Raw genomic sequence first — 17,667 nt, forward strand, 5'->3', positions numbered from 1 at the left:
GCAGGGCAGAGGAAGCAGGCAGCAGAGCTAGCAAGCTGTGAGACCACTGCGTCATGGAAAAGTTGTCATCTGCTGGACTGTAATGAAAAGTCAGCAGTAGGCTATATTTCTATCAGTGGTCTGGTATGTTTAATCTCATGTTATGGAGTAATATTCTCACCGTGCTGTCTAATAACTTCTTAATAACTGTAAATAGCTGTGTGTTATGAGTTATGACCTGAGGCTTTATATTGGCCTTGCCCTTTTAGAATATGCTTCTCTAACTACCATAAAACACATCGTATCACGGTATGTCTGTGTGAGCGAGTTTGTGTGTGTGCCAGAGTTTGAGCGGAGCGTGCCCGATTTGATTGGAGCGCGGAGCGTGCTTGTCAAAGGCTGGAGCATCGGCGAAGGCGGGCTCCAGTAGCGCTCACTTCACGAGCTCAGGGCATGCCAGGCCCAGCACGCATTTGTAGTCTACTTGTGTGCTGCTATAGCCCTTTGCTTTAGCTACTGTCATGGAGTTAACTAAATATTTCCACAAAGAAACTGACCAAACACACAGGTGCAAAATCAAGGTGAGTAAGAGAGGGAGTGTGGTAATGTAGTGTCCACAACTAAAGAATCATTGTTGAATCTGAAAAGACATGTATCCCGAAAGCATGAAGGTGTACTTACTATGTGCACATGCTGAAATAAAGGAACGAGTTGGGTAGATAACTGTGTCATTGTATCAAAGTATTTATAAACTAAACATCTGATCTCTTAAAAGTTGTTCATTTTTGTTCTATTATCTGTACAATAGGCCTGGCATATTCTCACTTTCAAGGAGCTTTCCATTTTGATTGGGTTATATTGCCTAACAACCTTTAGGCCTACCTATAGAAAAATAAACTCAGCATCTCTGCCCAGCCTGCCAAGAGTGGCCAAAAGGGTGTTTAGCATCCCCAGTGGCTCTGCAAGTGTGGAGAGGATTTTCTCCTTTGCTGGCCTGCTCTCCAGGCACGGTCACATGAGCCTGAAGCCACACACTGTCCAAGCTCCTGTTTCTAAAAATGAATTCAACGGCACTAGTAAGGCATTTTTGGTTTAATTTGTTTTTAAGTCACAGCCTATATGCGTAATTCATACACTATCATGATTTAATACAACGAAATGTTCAAATTCTGAGGCGTTAGGTCCCTAACAGTCTGTGTCGCACTCACACGTGCTTCACAATGTATTTATTTGTAGACTAGCCTTAAAATAATATAGCCAAAATAATTCCTTCTTAGGCTCCCTTTCTGGCTTCTGACCGATTTAGTGTTTATATGCTGTTTAATATGACATGTAGCCAATTTGAAATGATTAGCTCTTCTTACATTGACATTTTCATGTTTATTACAATACTTTTAATTCAAATCATATGGTTTGGTTTCAACACTTCAAAAGCAAATGGTTGGTCCAGGTGGTCACAAAAATTGATGGGCGTTGGTTAAATAGATTTTTGGAGCAGCAGTTATTTTTTCCTGTGAGCGAGGAGCAGGTTTTTTAGCAGAGTGGTTGGAAAGGAAGTGTTCCATGAGCGGGATTTCCAAACGCTCAACTCCGCTCACATACTCTGTGAAGAGCAGACCGCTTGAAGTGCTTTCCTCTAGCCAGCTGTCGGCTATACAGCCAGTTGTACACTCAATTTCAGCCACTTTTTCCACTTAAATTAACTTGGCAGTTTAGATTTTTTTACAGTTCGCAAGTCAGGAAAAATGTCAGCCGACCCCTCTCCCGCTAGAATGAACGATATGCATCTTCTAGCGATCTATTGATAAGACAGGCGTCTGCCTGTCAGTCACAAAGTGAGCGATGACAGGGAAACACTGCTGGTTTGACTTTTTTCGCTCAATTCCGGTACCTGGTAGTGTGTTTTCCACTTAGCCTATTGTTTTCTGGCACATATATTTATTTTATTTTCGCGTGTTTCATATACAGCCACGAAGTGCTGGCGCATGTACTTACTGTCATTTGATTGATTGAACAACAAGCTTGAGTAGTTTATAAATGGTGTCGAACTGACTGAATAAAGTCAGTCTCATATTCTTGCCATTCATAAATCATGCAACATAATTATATGTCCATGGTATGGCATCGGGACAAGTCAACTCTGACATCTGCTAATGTAAAAAGGACTTTATAAAAACATTTCATTTGATTATCAATAGATAAATTATGAAAACATTTGATGAAGATGGTGAATCCTCCTCACTGCAGGACAATTGTGATCAAACTGACCAAAATATGATCAAACTGATTGAATTGTTTTAAAAGCTTATGATATTTATATGGTAGTTTCATAGGTATTGATATAGGTCCACTGATTTAATCAAAGTCAAATGCCTCTTCAAATCCCATGATTAACACCTGCTTCATTCTTCAATCATACCTGCATTGCAGATAACTGAGAAAATGCCTCTTAAAAGGGTGCTTGAAGCCTGTAGAGTTCAAGACTCTTCCAAGATTATTTGAGAATAAGTCTGTGGGTCAGTTGTTAAATAAGTATTTGTTTTGTATAAATTACACTGCAATTCACAAATGGAGTTGCAAACTAACTTCTTTCACTAATTTAACTGATGTCATTCTCTCTTCTCTTAACAAGTATAGACCCAGAACTTAATTGAGCATCTGTTCTGCTTATTTTAGAGACCCATTTTTCCATGTACAAAGTGCCCATCACACAATTTGTTTGATTTAAATGTAACCGTAAAAAAATGTCAAGATCTTTTTGGCTATTTACTTAATTTTTCTGTTTTGATTTTTAAAAATTAATAATAATAAAATACATCATTTGAAGAAAAAACATAAATTATCTTCATATCTTGCCGTAAAATACTTTAATCTCAATATAAGACCAGTTAAATGTAAAAATAAAAAAGTTGTAATGTTCTCTTACTTAGAAAATAGTATAGATCATATAGGCCTAGATGATATCCCAAAAAACTAACAATATAAGGAATTCATACATTTTCAGTAATTTTGAATTATTTTCAAATCTGTGCGGTAAACTCAAAGTATTCAATAATTTTGCTGTGTATTTCAGATGGAATCAAGGCATTAAAATGTACCAGAGGCCACCAAAATAGAGCTTGTTCAGCAAAAGATTATTAACCCCGGCCCGGGGAATCCTGGGTGTCTACTTTTTCTATTTGGCTGGCTATGCCATGTGCTTGTGGAAAACACTGTGCTTGGCATCAGCCTCCTTTTCATAGCAGAGTGATTAAATCAGACATTATTTATTTTATCAAGAACACAGTGGGCCATTTACAAGAATGTGTTTTCCATAACTGATTGTGTGTGTGTGTGTGTGTGTATGTGTGTGTGTGTGATTAAGCCAGACATGACCATTATGATGCAAGAACTGACATGGAGCAGATGGTTTGAGTTGAGCCTGAAAGTAAAGTTTCTCCCTAGAAGAGATGGAGAGAAGCCTCAGAGTGAAGTGTAAGAGTGGACTGACTGGTTTATCTGTAGTATTGTCCCACTGGGCACAGATTTCAACGTTTATTTTATGTTGGTTCAACGTAATTCCTTTGAAATTACGTACGAACAATGTTGGTTCAACCAGTGTGTGCCCAGTGAGGTGTGTCTTCTCTTATAAACTCAACAAAAAATAAACCATGTATTTCAAAGATAATTCGTAAATTTAAAATAACTTCACAGATCTTCATTGTAAAGGGTTTAAACACTGTTTCCCATGCTTGTTCAATGAACCATAAACAATTAATGAACATGTAGCTCTGGAATGGTCATTAAGACACTATAAGCTTACAGACAGTAGGCAATTAAGGTCACAGTTATGAAAACTTAGGACACTAAAGACGCCTTTTTACTGACTCTGAAAAACACCAAAAGAAAGATGCCCAGGGTCCCTGCTCATCTGCGTGAACGTGGACTGCAGATGTGGCCAGGGCAATAAATTGCAATGTCCGTACAGTGAGACGCTTAAGACAGCGCTACAGGGAGACAGGACAGACAGCTGATCGTCCTCGTAGTGGCAGACCACGTGTAACAACACCTGCACAGGATCGGTACATCCGAACATCACACCTGCGGGAAAGGTACAGGATGGCAACAACAACTGCCTGAATTACACCAGGAACGCACAATCCCTCCATCGGTGCTCAGACTATCTGCAATAGGGTGAGAGAGGCTGGACTGAGGACTTGTAGGCCTGTTGTAAGGCACGTCCTCACCAGACATCCCCGGCAACAACGTTGCCTATGGGCACAAACCCACCGTCGCCGGACCAGACAGGACTGGCAAAAAGGGATCTTCACTGACGAGTCGCGGTTTAGTCTCACCAGGGGTGATGGTCGGATTCGTGTTTATCGTCAAAGGAATGAGCGTTACACTGGGGCCGGTACTCTGGAGCGGGATCGATTTGGAGGTGGAGGGTCCGTCATGGTCTGGGGCGGTGTGTCACAGCATCATCGTACTGAGCTTGTTGTCATTGCAGGCAATCTCAACGCTGTGTGTTACAGGGAAGACATCCTCCTTCCTCATGTGGTACCCTTCCCTGCAGGCTCATCCTGACATGAGCCTCCAGCATGACAATGCCACCAGCCATACTGCTCGTTCTGTGCGTGATTTCCTGCAAGGCAGGAATGTTAGTCTTCTGCCATGGCCAGCGAAGAGCCCGGATCTCAATCCTGTTGTGCACATCTGGAACCTGTTGGATCGGAGGGTGAGGGCTAGGGCCATTCCCCCCAGAAATGTCCGGGAACTTGCAGGTGCCTTGGTGGAAGAGTGGGGTAACATCTCACATCAAGAACTGGCAAATCTGGTGCAGTCCATGAGGATTAAATATACTGCAGTACTTAATGCAGCTGGTGGCCACACCAGAAACTGACACTTTTGATTTTGACCCCCCCCCCCCCCCCCCCCCCCTTGTTCAGGGACACATTATTCCATATCTGTTAGTCACATGTCTGTGGAACTTGTTCAGTTTATGTCTGTTGTTGAATCTTATGTTCACACATATATTTACACATGTTAAGTTTGCTGAAAATAAAGGCAGTTTACAGTGAGAGGACGTTTCTTTCTTTGCTGAGTTTATTATTTTATACCTGTCCAATAGAACAGGGAATCTTCAACTCTATCGATTTCATAATTTGCAACACGTTAAATGTTTCAGCTCACTGTCCTCCACAGGTGCTATAGGTAGCTGGTAGGCTATTGGACGTGTAAGATGACAGTGACATCCAGTTCTCTGAGTCTCCCTCAACAGCTTCTGGACCTGTTTTCTGGGAATTGGAAAACTATATAAAAAAGAGACAGATTCATAGAGGGGGATGAAAGGGGAGAGAGGGGGAAAGAAGTTGTTGAGCTGCTGAAAACGTGTAACTGAAGCCATGTCTTTCTAGTGTAGTTTACAAGCGCTTTTTTATGAAAAGTTATTTCTAGCCCTGGCCAGGTCTGGTTCTGGTTAGAGAAGAGTGACGTGGGTCCGATTGGATCCTGGCTAGAGAGAGACTGTAGATAGCATTTCATCCTGTTTTCTCTGTCCTCCTCTCTCTCCCCTCCATCTCTCTGTGTAGCGCCATCTCTCTCCATATGCTCATCTGTCTGTTTTGGTGCTGAAACATGAACAGTGCAAGAGAGAACTAGTGTAAAAGAGACATGTTTTTACCCTGTGGTTACATCAACAGCAGGGGAAGTAAATTAGGTTTTGGCGGGCAGAGATTGTTTTTGGCTTGTAGGGAAGTGGCATCAGATAGCTCAAATACATACCGCTGAGTGGTATGCCAGTTCCCTTAGAAGTTTGTAGCCACCACACACAGACAGAGAGACACACTGGAAATAGAAAACACGCTCAACTTCTCCCAAGCATGGACCAGGGCCCTCATAGTTTAAAGATCACATACAGTACCAGTCAAAGGTTTGGACACTTACTCATTCAAGGGTTTTTATTATTATTATTTTTACTATTTTCTACATTGAAGAATAATAGTGAAGACATCAACTATGAAATAGCAGATATGGAATCATGTAGTAACAGTGTTTAACAAATGAAAATATATTTTAGTTTCTTCAAAGTAGCCACCCTTTGCCTTGATGACAGCTTTGCACTCTCTTGGCATTCTCTCAACCAGCTTCATCTGGAATGCTTTTCCAACAGTCTTGAAGGAGTTCCCACATATGCTGAGCACTTGTTGGCTGATTTTCATTCACTCTGCGGTTCAACTCATCCCAAACCATCTCAATTGGGTTGAGGTCAGGTGATTGTGGAGGCCAGGTCATCTGATGCAGCACTCCATCACTTTTCTTCTTGGTCAAATAGCCCTTACACAGCCTGAAGGTGTGTTGGGTTATGAAGCTGGTTGAGAGAATGACAAGCATGTGCAAAGCTATCATCAAGGCAAAGGGTGGCTACTTTGAAGAAAATTAACTAATAAACCTTTTTGGTTACTACAGTTGAAGTCGGAAGTTTACATGCACTTAGGTTGGCGTCATTAACTTGTTTTTCAACCACTCCACACATTTCTTGTTAACAAACTCTAGTTTTGACAAGTCGGTTAGGACATCTACTTTGTGCATGACACAATTTTTCCAACAATTGTTTACAGACAGATTATTTCACTTATAATTCACTATTACAATTCCAGTGGGTCAGAAGTGCCTTTAAACAGCTTGGAAAATTCCAGAAAATGATGTCATGGCTTCAGAAGCTTCTGATAGGCTAATTGACATCATTTGAGTAATTTGGAAGTGTACCTGTGGATGTATTTCAAGGCCTACCTTCAAACTCAGTGCCTCTTTGCTTGGCATCATGGGAAAATCAAAAGAAATCAGCCAAGACCTCAGAAAAGTCTGGTTCATCCTTGGGAGCAATTTCCAAATGCCTGAAGGTACCACGTTCATCTGTACAAACAATATTACGCAAGTTTAAACCCCATGGGACCACACAGTCGTCATACCGCTCAGGGAAGAGACTCGTTCTGTCTCCTAGAAATGAATGTACTTTGGTGCGAAAAGCGCAAATCAATCCCAGAACAACAGCAAAGGACCTTGTGAAGATACTGGAGGAAACAGGTACTGAAGTGTCTATATCCACAGTAAAACGAGTCCTATATTGACATTACCTGATAGGCTGCTCCGCAAGGAAGAATCCACTGCTACAAAAAAAAACATAAAAAAAAAAAAAGCCAGACTACGGTTTGCAACTGCACATTGGGACAAAGACCGTACCTTTTGGAGAAATGTCCTCTGGTCTGATGAAACAAAAATAGAACTGTTTGGCCATAATGACCATCCTTATGTTTGGAGGAAAAAGCAGGATGCTTGCAAGCTGAAGAACACCATCCCAACCCGGGAAGTACGGGGTTGGCAGCATGTTGTGGGGGTGCTTTGCTGTAGGAGGGACTGGTGCACTTCACAAAATAGATGGCATCATGAGGCAGGAAAATTATGTGGGTATAAGTCAAGGTATTGGAGTGGCCATCACAAAGCCCAGCTTGTGGAAGGCTACCCAAAATGTTTGACCCAAGTTAAACAATTTAAAAGCAATGCTACCAAATACTAATTGAGTGTATGTAAACTTCTGACCTACTGGGAATGTGATGAAATAAATAAAAGCTGAAATAAATAACTACTATTATTCTGACATTTCACATTCATAAAATGAAGTGGTGATCCTAACTGACCTAAGACAGGGAATTTTTACTAGGATTAAATGTCAGGAATTGTGAAAACTTAGTATAAATATATTGGCTAAGGTGTATGTAAACTTCCGACTTCAACTGTATATATTTTTATGTATACATTTTTTTTCTTCTGGATTTTGACATTTCTCCCGCGATCCCATTTTCATATCAGGTGACCCCTAGTTTGGGAACCGCTGGTCTACGTGTTCGTGTCTGATCACATCGCTCCTCTCATACCATTTTATGAGCCATGACATTAGCTGTGTGGGAAAGTGAACAGGATAGGAGTATAACGGACATTATAGGCCTAGCGCTTCTGGAAAACCCATCTCCTACACATCATGTAAAACCAGCCATGTAGGGAATAGGGATGCATACATATTCGCAGGATATGATGAACTAACCACCACCTAACATATAACACTAGCTAACAGGGGGCTGGCGCTGGGGAATGAAGCACTGTCTGAGATGCATTTTTACACCAACATTTCATAGGTCTTCCTAGAGGCAGGCGAGGTAATGGTCTGAATGCCAATCAGGCGTCAGCGCTGCAGGAAATGTTTTTGTGGTGTTCAGCCGCTCAGATAATTAGGATTGTCTCTTACTGCCTTTCCGTCTCCTGGCCTTACAGCACAGGCCTGGATGTAATTTTACCACACACAAGTTACTTTCCATTACGATTGCTGTCAACCTTAGTCAACCTCCCTCTCCCCTCCTTTCTCTCTCTCTCCCCCCTCTCCTCTAGCTCCAGCTGATTCTCTCGTTCTGGTCTGGTCCACAGGGTGTGTGGAGCTCCAGGTTTCCACTGTGTTGACTGAAACAAGGCCCAGAGAAGTGGCTGTGGTATCTCACGTTAGATCGGCTCTGTTAGTGGTTTGGCTGGAGCTGCTTTAGCTGTGTGTGTGTGTGAGAACTTCAAAATACATGCTGTGGAATCATCTGTCAGTTAGTCAGGGGTATGTGTACTGTATTGCTGATTTTAGAACTAGAAAGCGGTGAGGGTAGGACTGGGCTGGGACCAACTACAACCGCCAAGACAACCACTGCATCTCAAATAATCATGTTGACTTTAATGCAAATGTACGCTCAAAGCGCAAGGCAATGTCACCGATTCGACAATGGCATGGCTCAGACATGACATAAATCAAATGGACCAAGTGGCAAATGGTGTTACACAACTGACTGGAGCTGTTTGTTAGGGTAATATCATTGATTGATTCTGTGACTTTGATTCTGGTACTTGATCCTGGCGATCACCCCTAGGCCAGGACATTGTGGAAACTAGTGGAACCCATCTGTGGTTTGTTTCAGCAGGCTGACTGCACTTTACTAGCCCCATTAAAGTTCTCTACTGAACGCTTCTACCTCGTCAAACCTCTCTTCACACACTCACCAGGACCACCTCGTCAAACCCAGGCACTAAAGGGCCATCTGTGTTGAGCTGTTTTAAAGCTCTGTGTTGTTTTTAATGCCTATAGAGTGAAATGGGATGATAAAGTTATGAAGTTGTAACGGCTTTTGAATTAGCTGTACAACAGTTCCCTGCTGATTTTACACACACCAGTTGTAATTGGGACAGCTTATGAGATAGCGTTGTAAGTAGGGCCCTTTCTGTTATGAGGTATCATTTAGGGTTTCCTTTAGTTCAGATGAGAGGAATTTGTTGTTGGGTTAGGGTTATCAAGTTTTAGGTTAAGGTTGAGGGAATGGCAGGTGGCTGGGTGCTGCCTTCTACACTGCTGGTGGATGGAGTGAGTTAAACCCCCACACCGTGTCAGGTGCTTTGAGACCTAGTGAAATCTTTCTATTGAATTGAGCTTATTCAAGGTTTGTGTGTGCAGGGCCAAACATGTACACCTGCCAAATGCAGGTAGATTTTGTTATTGGTGGGTAAGATGTCTATTTTACCAGCCACGTTGGCGGGTGGTCAGGCTCCACTGTGCAAGCATTTCAATCGCATTTGTGAATAAAAATAGTTAAGTATGATCACTTTTATAGTAAAATAAATGCTGTTTTCAAGTATTTCCCTCGTTTTGTTTTATAGCTGGTAAATTAATCGCATAAAGTCCGTATATAGCCTATTCCACCTCTCGCTGCAACACTGCTTGGTGGGGGCTGATGTGCGCACGTGAAGAGCTGAGTGAAATCTAAATATTTTAGAAGCACAGGCATAGAAGTTGGTCAAATTTACTTGAAACGAAAGTCTACAGAAGTGAGACTTTGTCCTTGTTTCTTGGCTATTTACATTGTTTTGATTATCTCTGTTTCAACTAGCAGGGAAGAGAAGACCGCTCTTCTACTCGACATATAGGAGATGGAGAATGGTGGAGGAGTAGGATGGAGGGGATGAGTGACAGCCAGAGGGGAGCGCATGGTTAAGGAGGAGTGTAGGTTAAATAAATGAGTGCTGTAAGAGATGTGACAGCTGGCACCACTGGGCTACCACACACACACACACACACACACACACACACACACACACACACACACACACACAGGGGGTTCCCACTCAGTGGTGTAGAGTGTCTGTCAGGGCAGCAGTTTAACAGTTTTACTGAGGCCTGCTAAAAGCTGCTGTCAGGAGGCTCTGGACATCTGCTCTCTCTCTCTCCCTTTCTTCCTCTTTGCCATCGGTCTCTCTCCACTCCACTCCAACCCACCAAGCTCCGCTCCTGTTGTTCTCGATACAGGGGCCATCTCCTCTGCTGTCTTAGAAATGATGATGCTGAAGTTTGAAAGCACCCACTCACACACGTCTTTTTTTAATATCTGTGAAATACTTGTTCCCCTCCACACAGAAACACACACAGGGCCATTGCATATGATGTATTTGGGCCAGGGTGTGTGTGGCTCACTGGCCCAGATTGTTTGGAGCTAGTGGTGGTGGAGGTTGTTGCTTCCAGACAGACAATCAGGCAGCCAGTCTCGGAGGTGGTCATCAAGAGAGTAGTTCAGCTGATTAATAGAGAATACAACACGTTTTCCTACTGTTCCATCACTGTGTCCCTTGCCCCCTGGCAAATCTCTGGCTCCGTGATCATGTCCCTGACCCCCAAATAATGCCCATGACCCCTGATCCAGTCTGCTGTGCCCAGAGAGGGCTCTCCTCCCCCTGCGCTGTCTGTCTCTGTGGCCTCCTCTCTCAGGGCTAGTTCAGAGTCTGTCCAAGTTCACCATTATCGATTGCTCCCCTCTGATTGGGATAGTTACTTACCCTTATGACAAGTCTGACACTGCTACCCTTCAGCTCTGTTTCTGACCTAAAACACCTACTCCTCTCTCTCTCTCACTTATGACCATGTCCCAATGTGCCCCCTTCCCTCTCAGTGAACTGTTAAAAACAGACCGAGTTTGTCCTTGGTGGAATACACTAACTCTTTACTCCGTTCAAGAATGTCTGTTTGTCCCGGAGTGTGCTTTGTATAAATCTGTGTTAATGACTTATTTAGGAGCTGCTGAACCTGTGGATGCGTGCACCATGTAAATCTGTGACTGTGTTTTATGTAAACTTCTGGCTAAGTGTGTATGTTTGTGTGTTTAGGAGCTGTCAAGTTGTGGCTGGAACAAGAAGGAGAAGCACAGCTCTGCCCCTAATGCTGTGGCCTTCACCCGCAGGTTCAACCAGGTAATGCACACACAGGCAGGAAAGTGGGGGTGGATAGGGGGAGAAATGTTCCCCTGGAGCTGAGTTATGAGCTTTGGCTAGCAAGTAATGGAGAGATTAAATCCTCTCCTCTTTCCTCCTCTTCGATCATCACCACATCCCAAATCATCCTCTCTTTCCTAATCCTTTGTTTTGGAGCTTGGAGGGTGTCATGGTAACAAAACGTACCTCCTGCTGACTTGTTGACTCATCTTACATAGGGAACACACACACACACACACACTCCGTTGACATATCTCACAGCAGTGCATTCGTCTGTATTCTGTACCTGACACTTTGGCCCTTTAGAGCCCTGAATACAACATAATCCATCATCTAAAAATATCCCCTTTGTCCTATTGTCTTAGCCTGCTCTTTCTCTCTCGGTCTCTCTTTCTCTCTCGGTCTCTTTCTCTCTCGGTCTCTCAAATCCTATTGGTCTCTCAAATCCTATCGGTCTCATCAGACTGGGTTCTGTCCATGATACGGCTAATAAACACTGAAGAGACCTGAGAGACTTTCTTTCCCAACACTCTGTCCTTAGCTGGCCTTCACTGTCTCTGGTGTTTGTTTAAACTGTTTGGACACGTTTCTCTGTGGTCTGATAATGTGTTTGTGCATGGTTTTAGTACATTTGGGTATTTGTGTTTTGAGCGCGTGTACATGAGTACAATTGAGCTCACGTGTAAAGTCATCAGCAGGAAGCCCACTATTGATGCACGGGCAGCCTTACCCTTTTATCCTGCTCCGTGTCTCCTTCTTCCCCTTTTCCTCTCTCCCATCTCCCTGGTCTCTCCCCCTGTCCATTTGAATGTCTTTACTACCCTCCATCTTCTCCCTGCCCCTTTAAGAGTGTCTTTAAGACCCCGCAGACTCCGTATGAGATGATGTTAGAGGAATGTGTTTCTGTGGAAAGTTCCCCAAACGGCCGTTACAGATGTTAGTTAGCTGCACATCACAGGGCCAGCCGGCCGGCAGGCAGGCAGGCATCAGCCAAGTAAAAGGAGCCTTGTGAATAATGGGGCTTAGGCAGGGAGAGGTCCTTAGCATGAGCTCCAGTCTTAGCAGTCTTCCTTCAACTCTGTTATTGGCAGCAGGCTTTGGATGACAAGGGGAAGGCTGCCATCTTTCAGTAATGCTCAAGCTCAAACCCATAGGTTGTTAGATAAATAGTAAACCAGACTAACTATTATCTGAATTGACCTTTTTTGCACTAACTCTTTTGACTCATCACATACGATGCTGTTACTGTTTATTATCTATCCTGTTGCCTAGTCACTTTATCCCTACCTATTTGTACATATCTACCTCAATTACCTCGTGTCCCTGCACATCGACTCTGTACTGGTACACCGTGTATATAGCCAAGTTAGTGCTAGAGGTGTCACTATCGATCCGGGTTAGATCCCGGGCTGTGTCGTCTGGGTTAGGGGAGGGTTTGGCAGGCCGAGATTTCTTTGTTCCATCACGCTCTAGCAACTCCTGTGGCGGGCCGGGCGCATGCATGCTGACACGGTCGCCAGTTGGACAGTGTTTCCTCCGACACATTGGTGCGGCTGTCTTCCGGGTTAAGCGAGCACTGTGTCAAAAAGCTGTACGGCTTGGCAGGGTTGTGTTTCGGAGGACGCATGGCTCTCGACCTTCGCCTCTCCCGAGTCCGTACGGGAGTTGCAGTGATGTGACAAGACTAACTACTGTACCAATAAGATATCACGAAATTGGGGAGAAAAGGGGGTAAAAAGTAGAATTCTTAAAAAATATATATGTAATGCATTTCTTTTCCCTATTATTTGAAAAAAATAAAGATCTCTGCTTTGTTGGGAAGGGCCCGTAAGTAAGCATTTCAATGTTAGTCTACATCTGTTTACTAAGCATGTAACATACCATTTAATTTGAGCTATCTCCATACTGCTTTGCCATTTCTTCATGTTGTTCTGAAAACACTGGATAGATTACGGTTTTGGATTGAGTATATACACCATATATACAAAACTATTTCCGCTACACCCGTTGCTGATAGTTGCATAAAGTCGAGTACACAGCCATACAATCTCCATAGACAAACATTGGCAGTAGAATGGCCTTACTGAAGAGCTCAGTGACTTTCAACGTGGCACCATCAGAGGATGCCACCTTTCCAACAAGTCAGTTTGTCAAACTGTAAAACCCCGGTCAACTGTTTGGAATGAGATGTTCGATTAGCAGGTGCCCACATACTTTTGGTTATGTAGTGTAGGTTGGTATGACTGACGAGGGGTAGGTATAGAGTGGGATGTAGTGGATAGGGAAGGAGAGGATGGTTTAGGGATGAAGAGAAGTGAACAGGATTAAAGGGGATGGGGGAGGTTAGGTGTAGAGCTAAAGAAGGTTGGAGAAGGGTAGATAATGTTCTGGGTGAATGGGGGCTGGGGTAAGGCTGGAGGGGCCCTGGGGTAAGGCTGGAGGGGCCCTGGGGTAAGGCTGGAGGGGCCCTGGGGTAAGGCTGGAGGGAGACTGGGGTAAGGCTGGAGGGAGACTGGGGTAAGGCTGGAGGGAGACTGGGGTAAGGCTGGAGGGAGACTGGGGTAAGGCTGGAGGGAGACTGGGGTAAGGCTGGAGGGAGACTGGGGTAAGGCTGGAGGGAGACTGGGGTAAGGCTGGAGGGGCCCTGGGGTAAGGCTGGAGGGGCCCTGGGGTAAGGCTGGAGGGGCCCTGGGGTAAGGCTGGAGGGGCCCTGGGGTAAGGCTGGAGGGAGACTGGGGTAAGGCTGGAGGGAGACTGGGGTAAGGCTGGAGGGAGACTGGGGTAAGGCTGGAGGGAGACTGGGGTAAGGCTGGAGGGAGACTGGGGTAAGGCTGGAGGGAGACTGGGGTAAGGCTGGAGGGAGACTGGGGTAAGGCTGGAGGGAGACTGGGGTAAGGCTGGAGGGAGACTGGGGTAAGGCTGGAGGGGCCCTGGGGTAAGGCTGGAGGGGCCCTGGGGTAAGGCTGGAGGGGCCCTGGGGTAAGGCTGGAGGGGCCCTGGGGTAAGGCTGGAGGGGCCCTGGGGTAAGGCTGGAGGGAGACTGGGGTAAGGCTGGAGGGAGACTGGGGTAAGGCTGGAGGGAGACTGGGGTAAGGCTGGAGGGAGACTGGGGTAAGGCTGGAGGGAGACTGGGGTAAGGCTGGAGGGAGACTGGGGTATGGCTGGAGGGAGACTGGGGTATGGCTGGAGGGAGACTGGGGTATGGCTGGAGGGAGACTGGGGTATGGCTGGAGGGAGACTGGGGTATGGCTGGAGGGAGACTGGGGTATGGCTGGAGGGAGACTGGGGTATGGCTGGAGGGAGACTGGGGTATGGCTGGAGGGAGACTGGGGTATGGCTGGAGGGAGACTGGGGTATGGCTGGAGGGAGACTGGGGTATGGCTGGAGGGAGACTGGGGTATGGCTGTAAGGGGGTGGGAGGAGACTGGGGTATGGCTGGAGGGGGGTGGGAGGAGACTGGGGTATGGCTGGAGGGGGGTGGGAGGAGACTGGGGTATGGCTGGCGGTAACGGAGTGGCTATTTAAAGGGATACGGCAATATTTGTTTGTTCTACTTACCCAGAGTCAGATGAACTTGTGGATACCATTTTTTTTTAAATGTATATATATATATTTTTTGCATTTTCCAATTAAGAACATTCAAGACAAAAGTGAAAAGATATTAGACAACAATAGGACAAAGTGACAGTAACAGATGAGCGTAACAAAGAAAAAATAAAACTAATTATATATACAAACATACAATAAAAAATAAAATAATAATGAGACATTGGATCATATGGTCACCTGCCATAGGCTACTTATTATACATTACGTGTGAAACATTATATAAGGATTATATAGAGATTCAATCAATGTGTTGTGGGGGGAGATTCTCCATATAGTCAATAAAAGGTTGCCAAATTCTGTAAAATGTCTTTAACTTATTCCTCAAGCAGTAAGTAATTTTCTCCAGTGGGATACAACTATTACCTTCCGATAGCCACATTGCAACTGGCAGGGAGGAATCCAATTTCCATTTCAAGGCAATACATTTCTTGGCAATCGCTAGCAATATTTCTGTTAGCTTTATAGTATGGCTTTGCCTAAGATCAGTGTTTAGTAAAGTTGCCCAGTAGACAGACCTCCAGGTCTAAAGGGAATGCAGGCTAAGACAATAGGACAAAGGGGATTGAGGATATTGTATCGCATACCCCCTGCCAGAAACCGTGTAGTTTTGAACACTGCCAAGTGGAATGGAGGAATGTTCCTTCATCTGAGCCACATCTAAAACATAGGGAGGAGATATCAGGGTTGAACTTGTGCAGTCTAGATGGGGTGATATAGAGCTGATGGAGGAAATTAAACTGGATTAGTCTGTATCTGGAGTTCAATGTGGATGTAACACCATCCCTGCATAGGTCACTCCATAGACCCTCATCAAGATCAATACCCAGATCTTTTTCCCATTAAGTCGGGGTTTATCTAGCTCAGGCAGTGTTAGTCCTGACATAAGTGCATCGTAAACACGGGAAATGGTCTTGAACAGTGGTTGGTCTGCGTGGCAGAGTTGTTCAATAGGTGACATCTTAGGTAGGTTCCATTGTCCCTTGAGAGTCACCCTAATAAAGTTTCGTAGTTGTAGGTAGCTAAAGAAGTCCCTGTTAGGCAAGTGGTATTTCTGTTTCAGCTGATCAAAAGACATAAGAACTCCCTCCTCGTAACAATGTTCCAGAAGAGGGATCCCCTTATCAGACCATGGTCTAAAGTTACTATTCTGGAAAAACATAGAAATCAATCTATTGTTCCATAAAGGGGTTTTAGGGGAAAGGAATCCCCCTTGTCCGAACAGCTCATGCAGTTTGCACCATGCCAGGACAGAATGTATGATTAAAGGGTTGTCTGTGGTGGTTTTTATAGATTTTCTGTCCCATTTGTAAAACAATTCTGCCCCAGTGTCATCGTTTACCTCAAGCTTTTCAATGTTCAACCATGAGGGGGAGGGACCATTGTCAAACCTCTGAGCCAGAAACCTAGACTGTGCAGCCCAGTAGTACATTCTAAAATTGGGGAGGTTTAAGCCCCCTTGACTGTAATCAAGGGTCAGTTTATCCAGGCCAACCCTAGGGGTTTTGCCGTGCCAGATAAACCGTCTGGTCAGCTTGTCGAGAGAGGAAAAGAATGCTTCGGGAACAGGGATAGGGAGAGATTGAAACAGATATAGAAATCTGGGCAGGACATTCATTTTAATTACATTGATTCTACCCAGTAGAGTGAGAGGTAAGTCCATCCATTTACAAAGGTCACCCTCCACCTTTTACAACAAACTGGCCAGATTGAGTTTATAGAGGTTGTTCAGATTACCATCCACCATTATGCCCAAATATGTGGAGCAAATAGGCGACCATCTAAAAGGAAACTTGTGCTTGATGGTATGATGGTCAAAGACAGACAACGGTAAGATTTCGCTTTTATCAAAATTGACCTTATATCCAGAGAAAGAACTATAACACTGTAGTAGGATCTGCAAGTGAGAGAGGGAGTGTTCTGGGTTTGTTAGAAATAAGATAAGGTCGTCCGCAAAGAGTGATAATTTATGGGTATGGGGGTCCACCTCAAAGCCATGTATGTCAGGGCACATTCTAATAGCCTCAGCCAACGGTTCGATGGCGAGGGCAAAGAGGTGGGGGCTAATTGGGCAACCTTGTCTGTTCCCCCTATAGAGAGGGAAAGAGGAGGAAGTAATCCCATTGGTAGCAATCCTAGCTTTAGGAGATTTGTAGAGTGATTTTATCAAATTTACAAAAACGGTACCTAAACCAAACTTTTCCAAGACGCGAAAGAGGTATGGCCATTCAACCCTATCAAAGGCCTTTTCAGCGTCGAGGGAGACTGCGACACTAGGTATTTTGTTTTTGTTAGCAAGGTGAATTATATCAAAGAACCATCTGAGATTATTGGAGGACAATCTATTAATTATGAAGCCAGTCTGATCTGGGTTGACCAACAGGGGAAAACATGACTCCAGTCTCTTAGATAGCATCTTGGTGACCAGTTTACAATCTGTGTTAAGGAGAGAGATTGGTCTATAGGAGGCGCACTTTAGCGTGTTTTTCCCTTTCTTGTGGATTACAGTAATCACTGCTTGAGAGAAAGACTCTGGAAAGCAGTTGTCTTCCCTGGCTTTTTTAAGTACCTCCATAAGGTAGGGGACCAACAGCTCCCTAAATTCTTTATAGAATTCTGGAGGGAAGCCATCCTCCCCAGGAGATTTATTAGAAGGTAAGGATTTAATGTGGATACCATTTTTATGTCTCTGTGTGCAGTATGAATGGAGTTAGCGTTCATTTCACGAGCCAATGCAAATGAGTGTTAGCGCAATGACTG

At 44.4% G+C, this 17,667-nt stretch overlaps 1 protein-coding gene across 4 annotated transcripts in view; it reads left to right on the forward strand.

Annotated features, from left to right (window-relative positions):
• Positions 1–17,667, forward strand: part of LOC120052550 (ras-specific guanine nucleotide-releasing factor RalGPS2) — a 149,732-nt gene that overhangs the window by 59,204 nt on the left and 72,861 nt on the right. For all 4 annotated transcript variants that reach the window (XM_038999524.1, XM_038999525.1, XM_038999527.1 and 1 more), the window contains exon 6: positions 11,197–11,280. In XM_038999524.1, coding sequence (XP_038855452.1) covers positions 11,197–11,280 — 84 coding nt within the window. The remainder of the gene's footprint in view (positions 1–11,196; positions 11,281–17,667) is intronic.

This window comes from Salvelinus namaycush, chromosome 8, assembly GCF_016432855.1.
Source record: "Salvelinus namaycush isolate Seneca chromosome 8, SaNama_1.0, whole genome shotgun sequence".
Taxonomy (NCBI): Eukaryota; Metazoa; Chordata; class Actinopteri; order Salmoniformes; family Salmonidae; genus Salvelinus; species Salvelinus namaycush.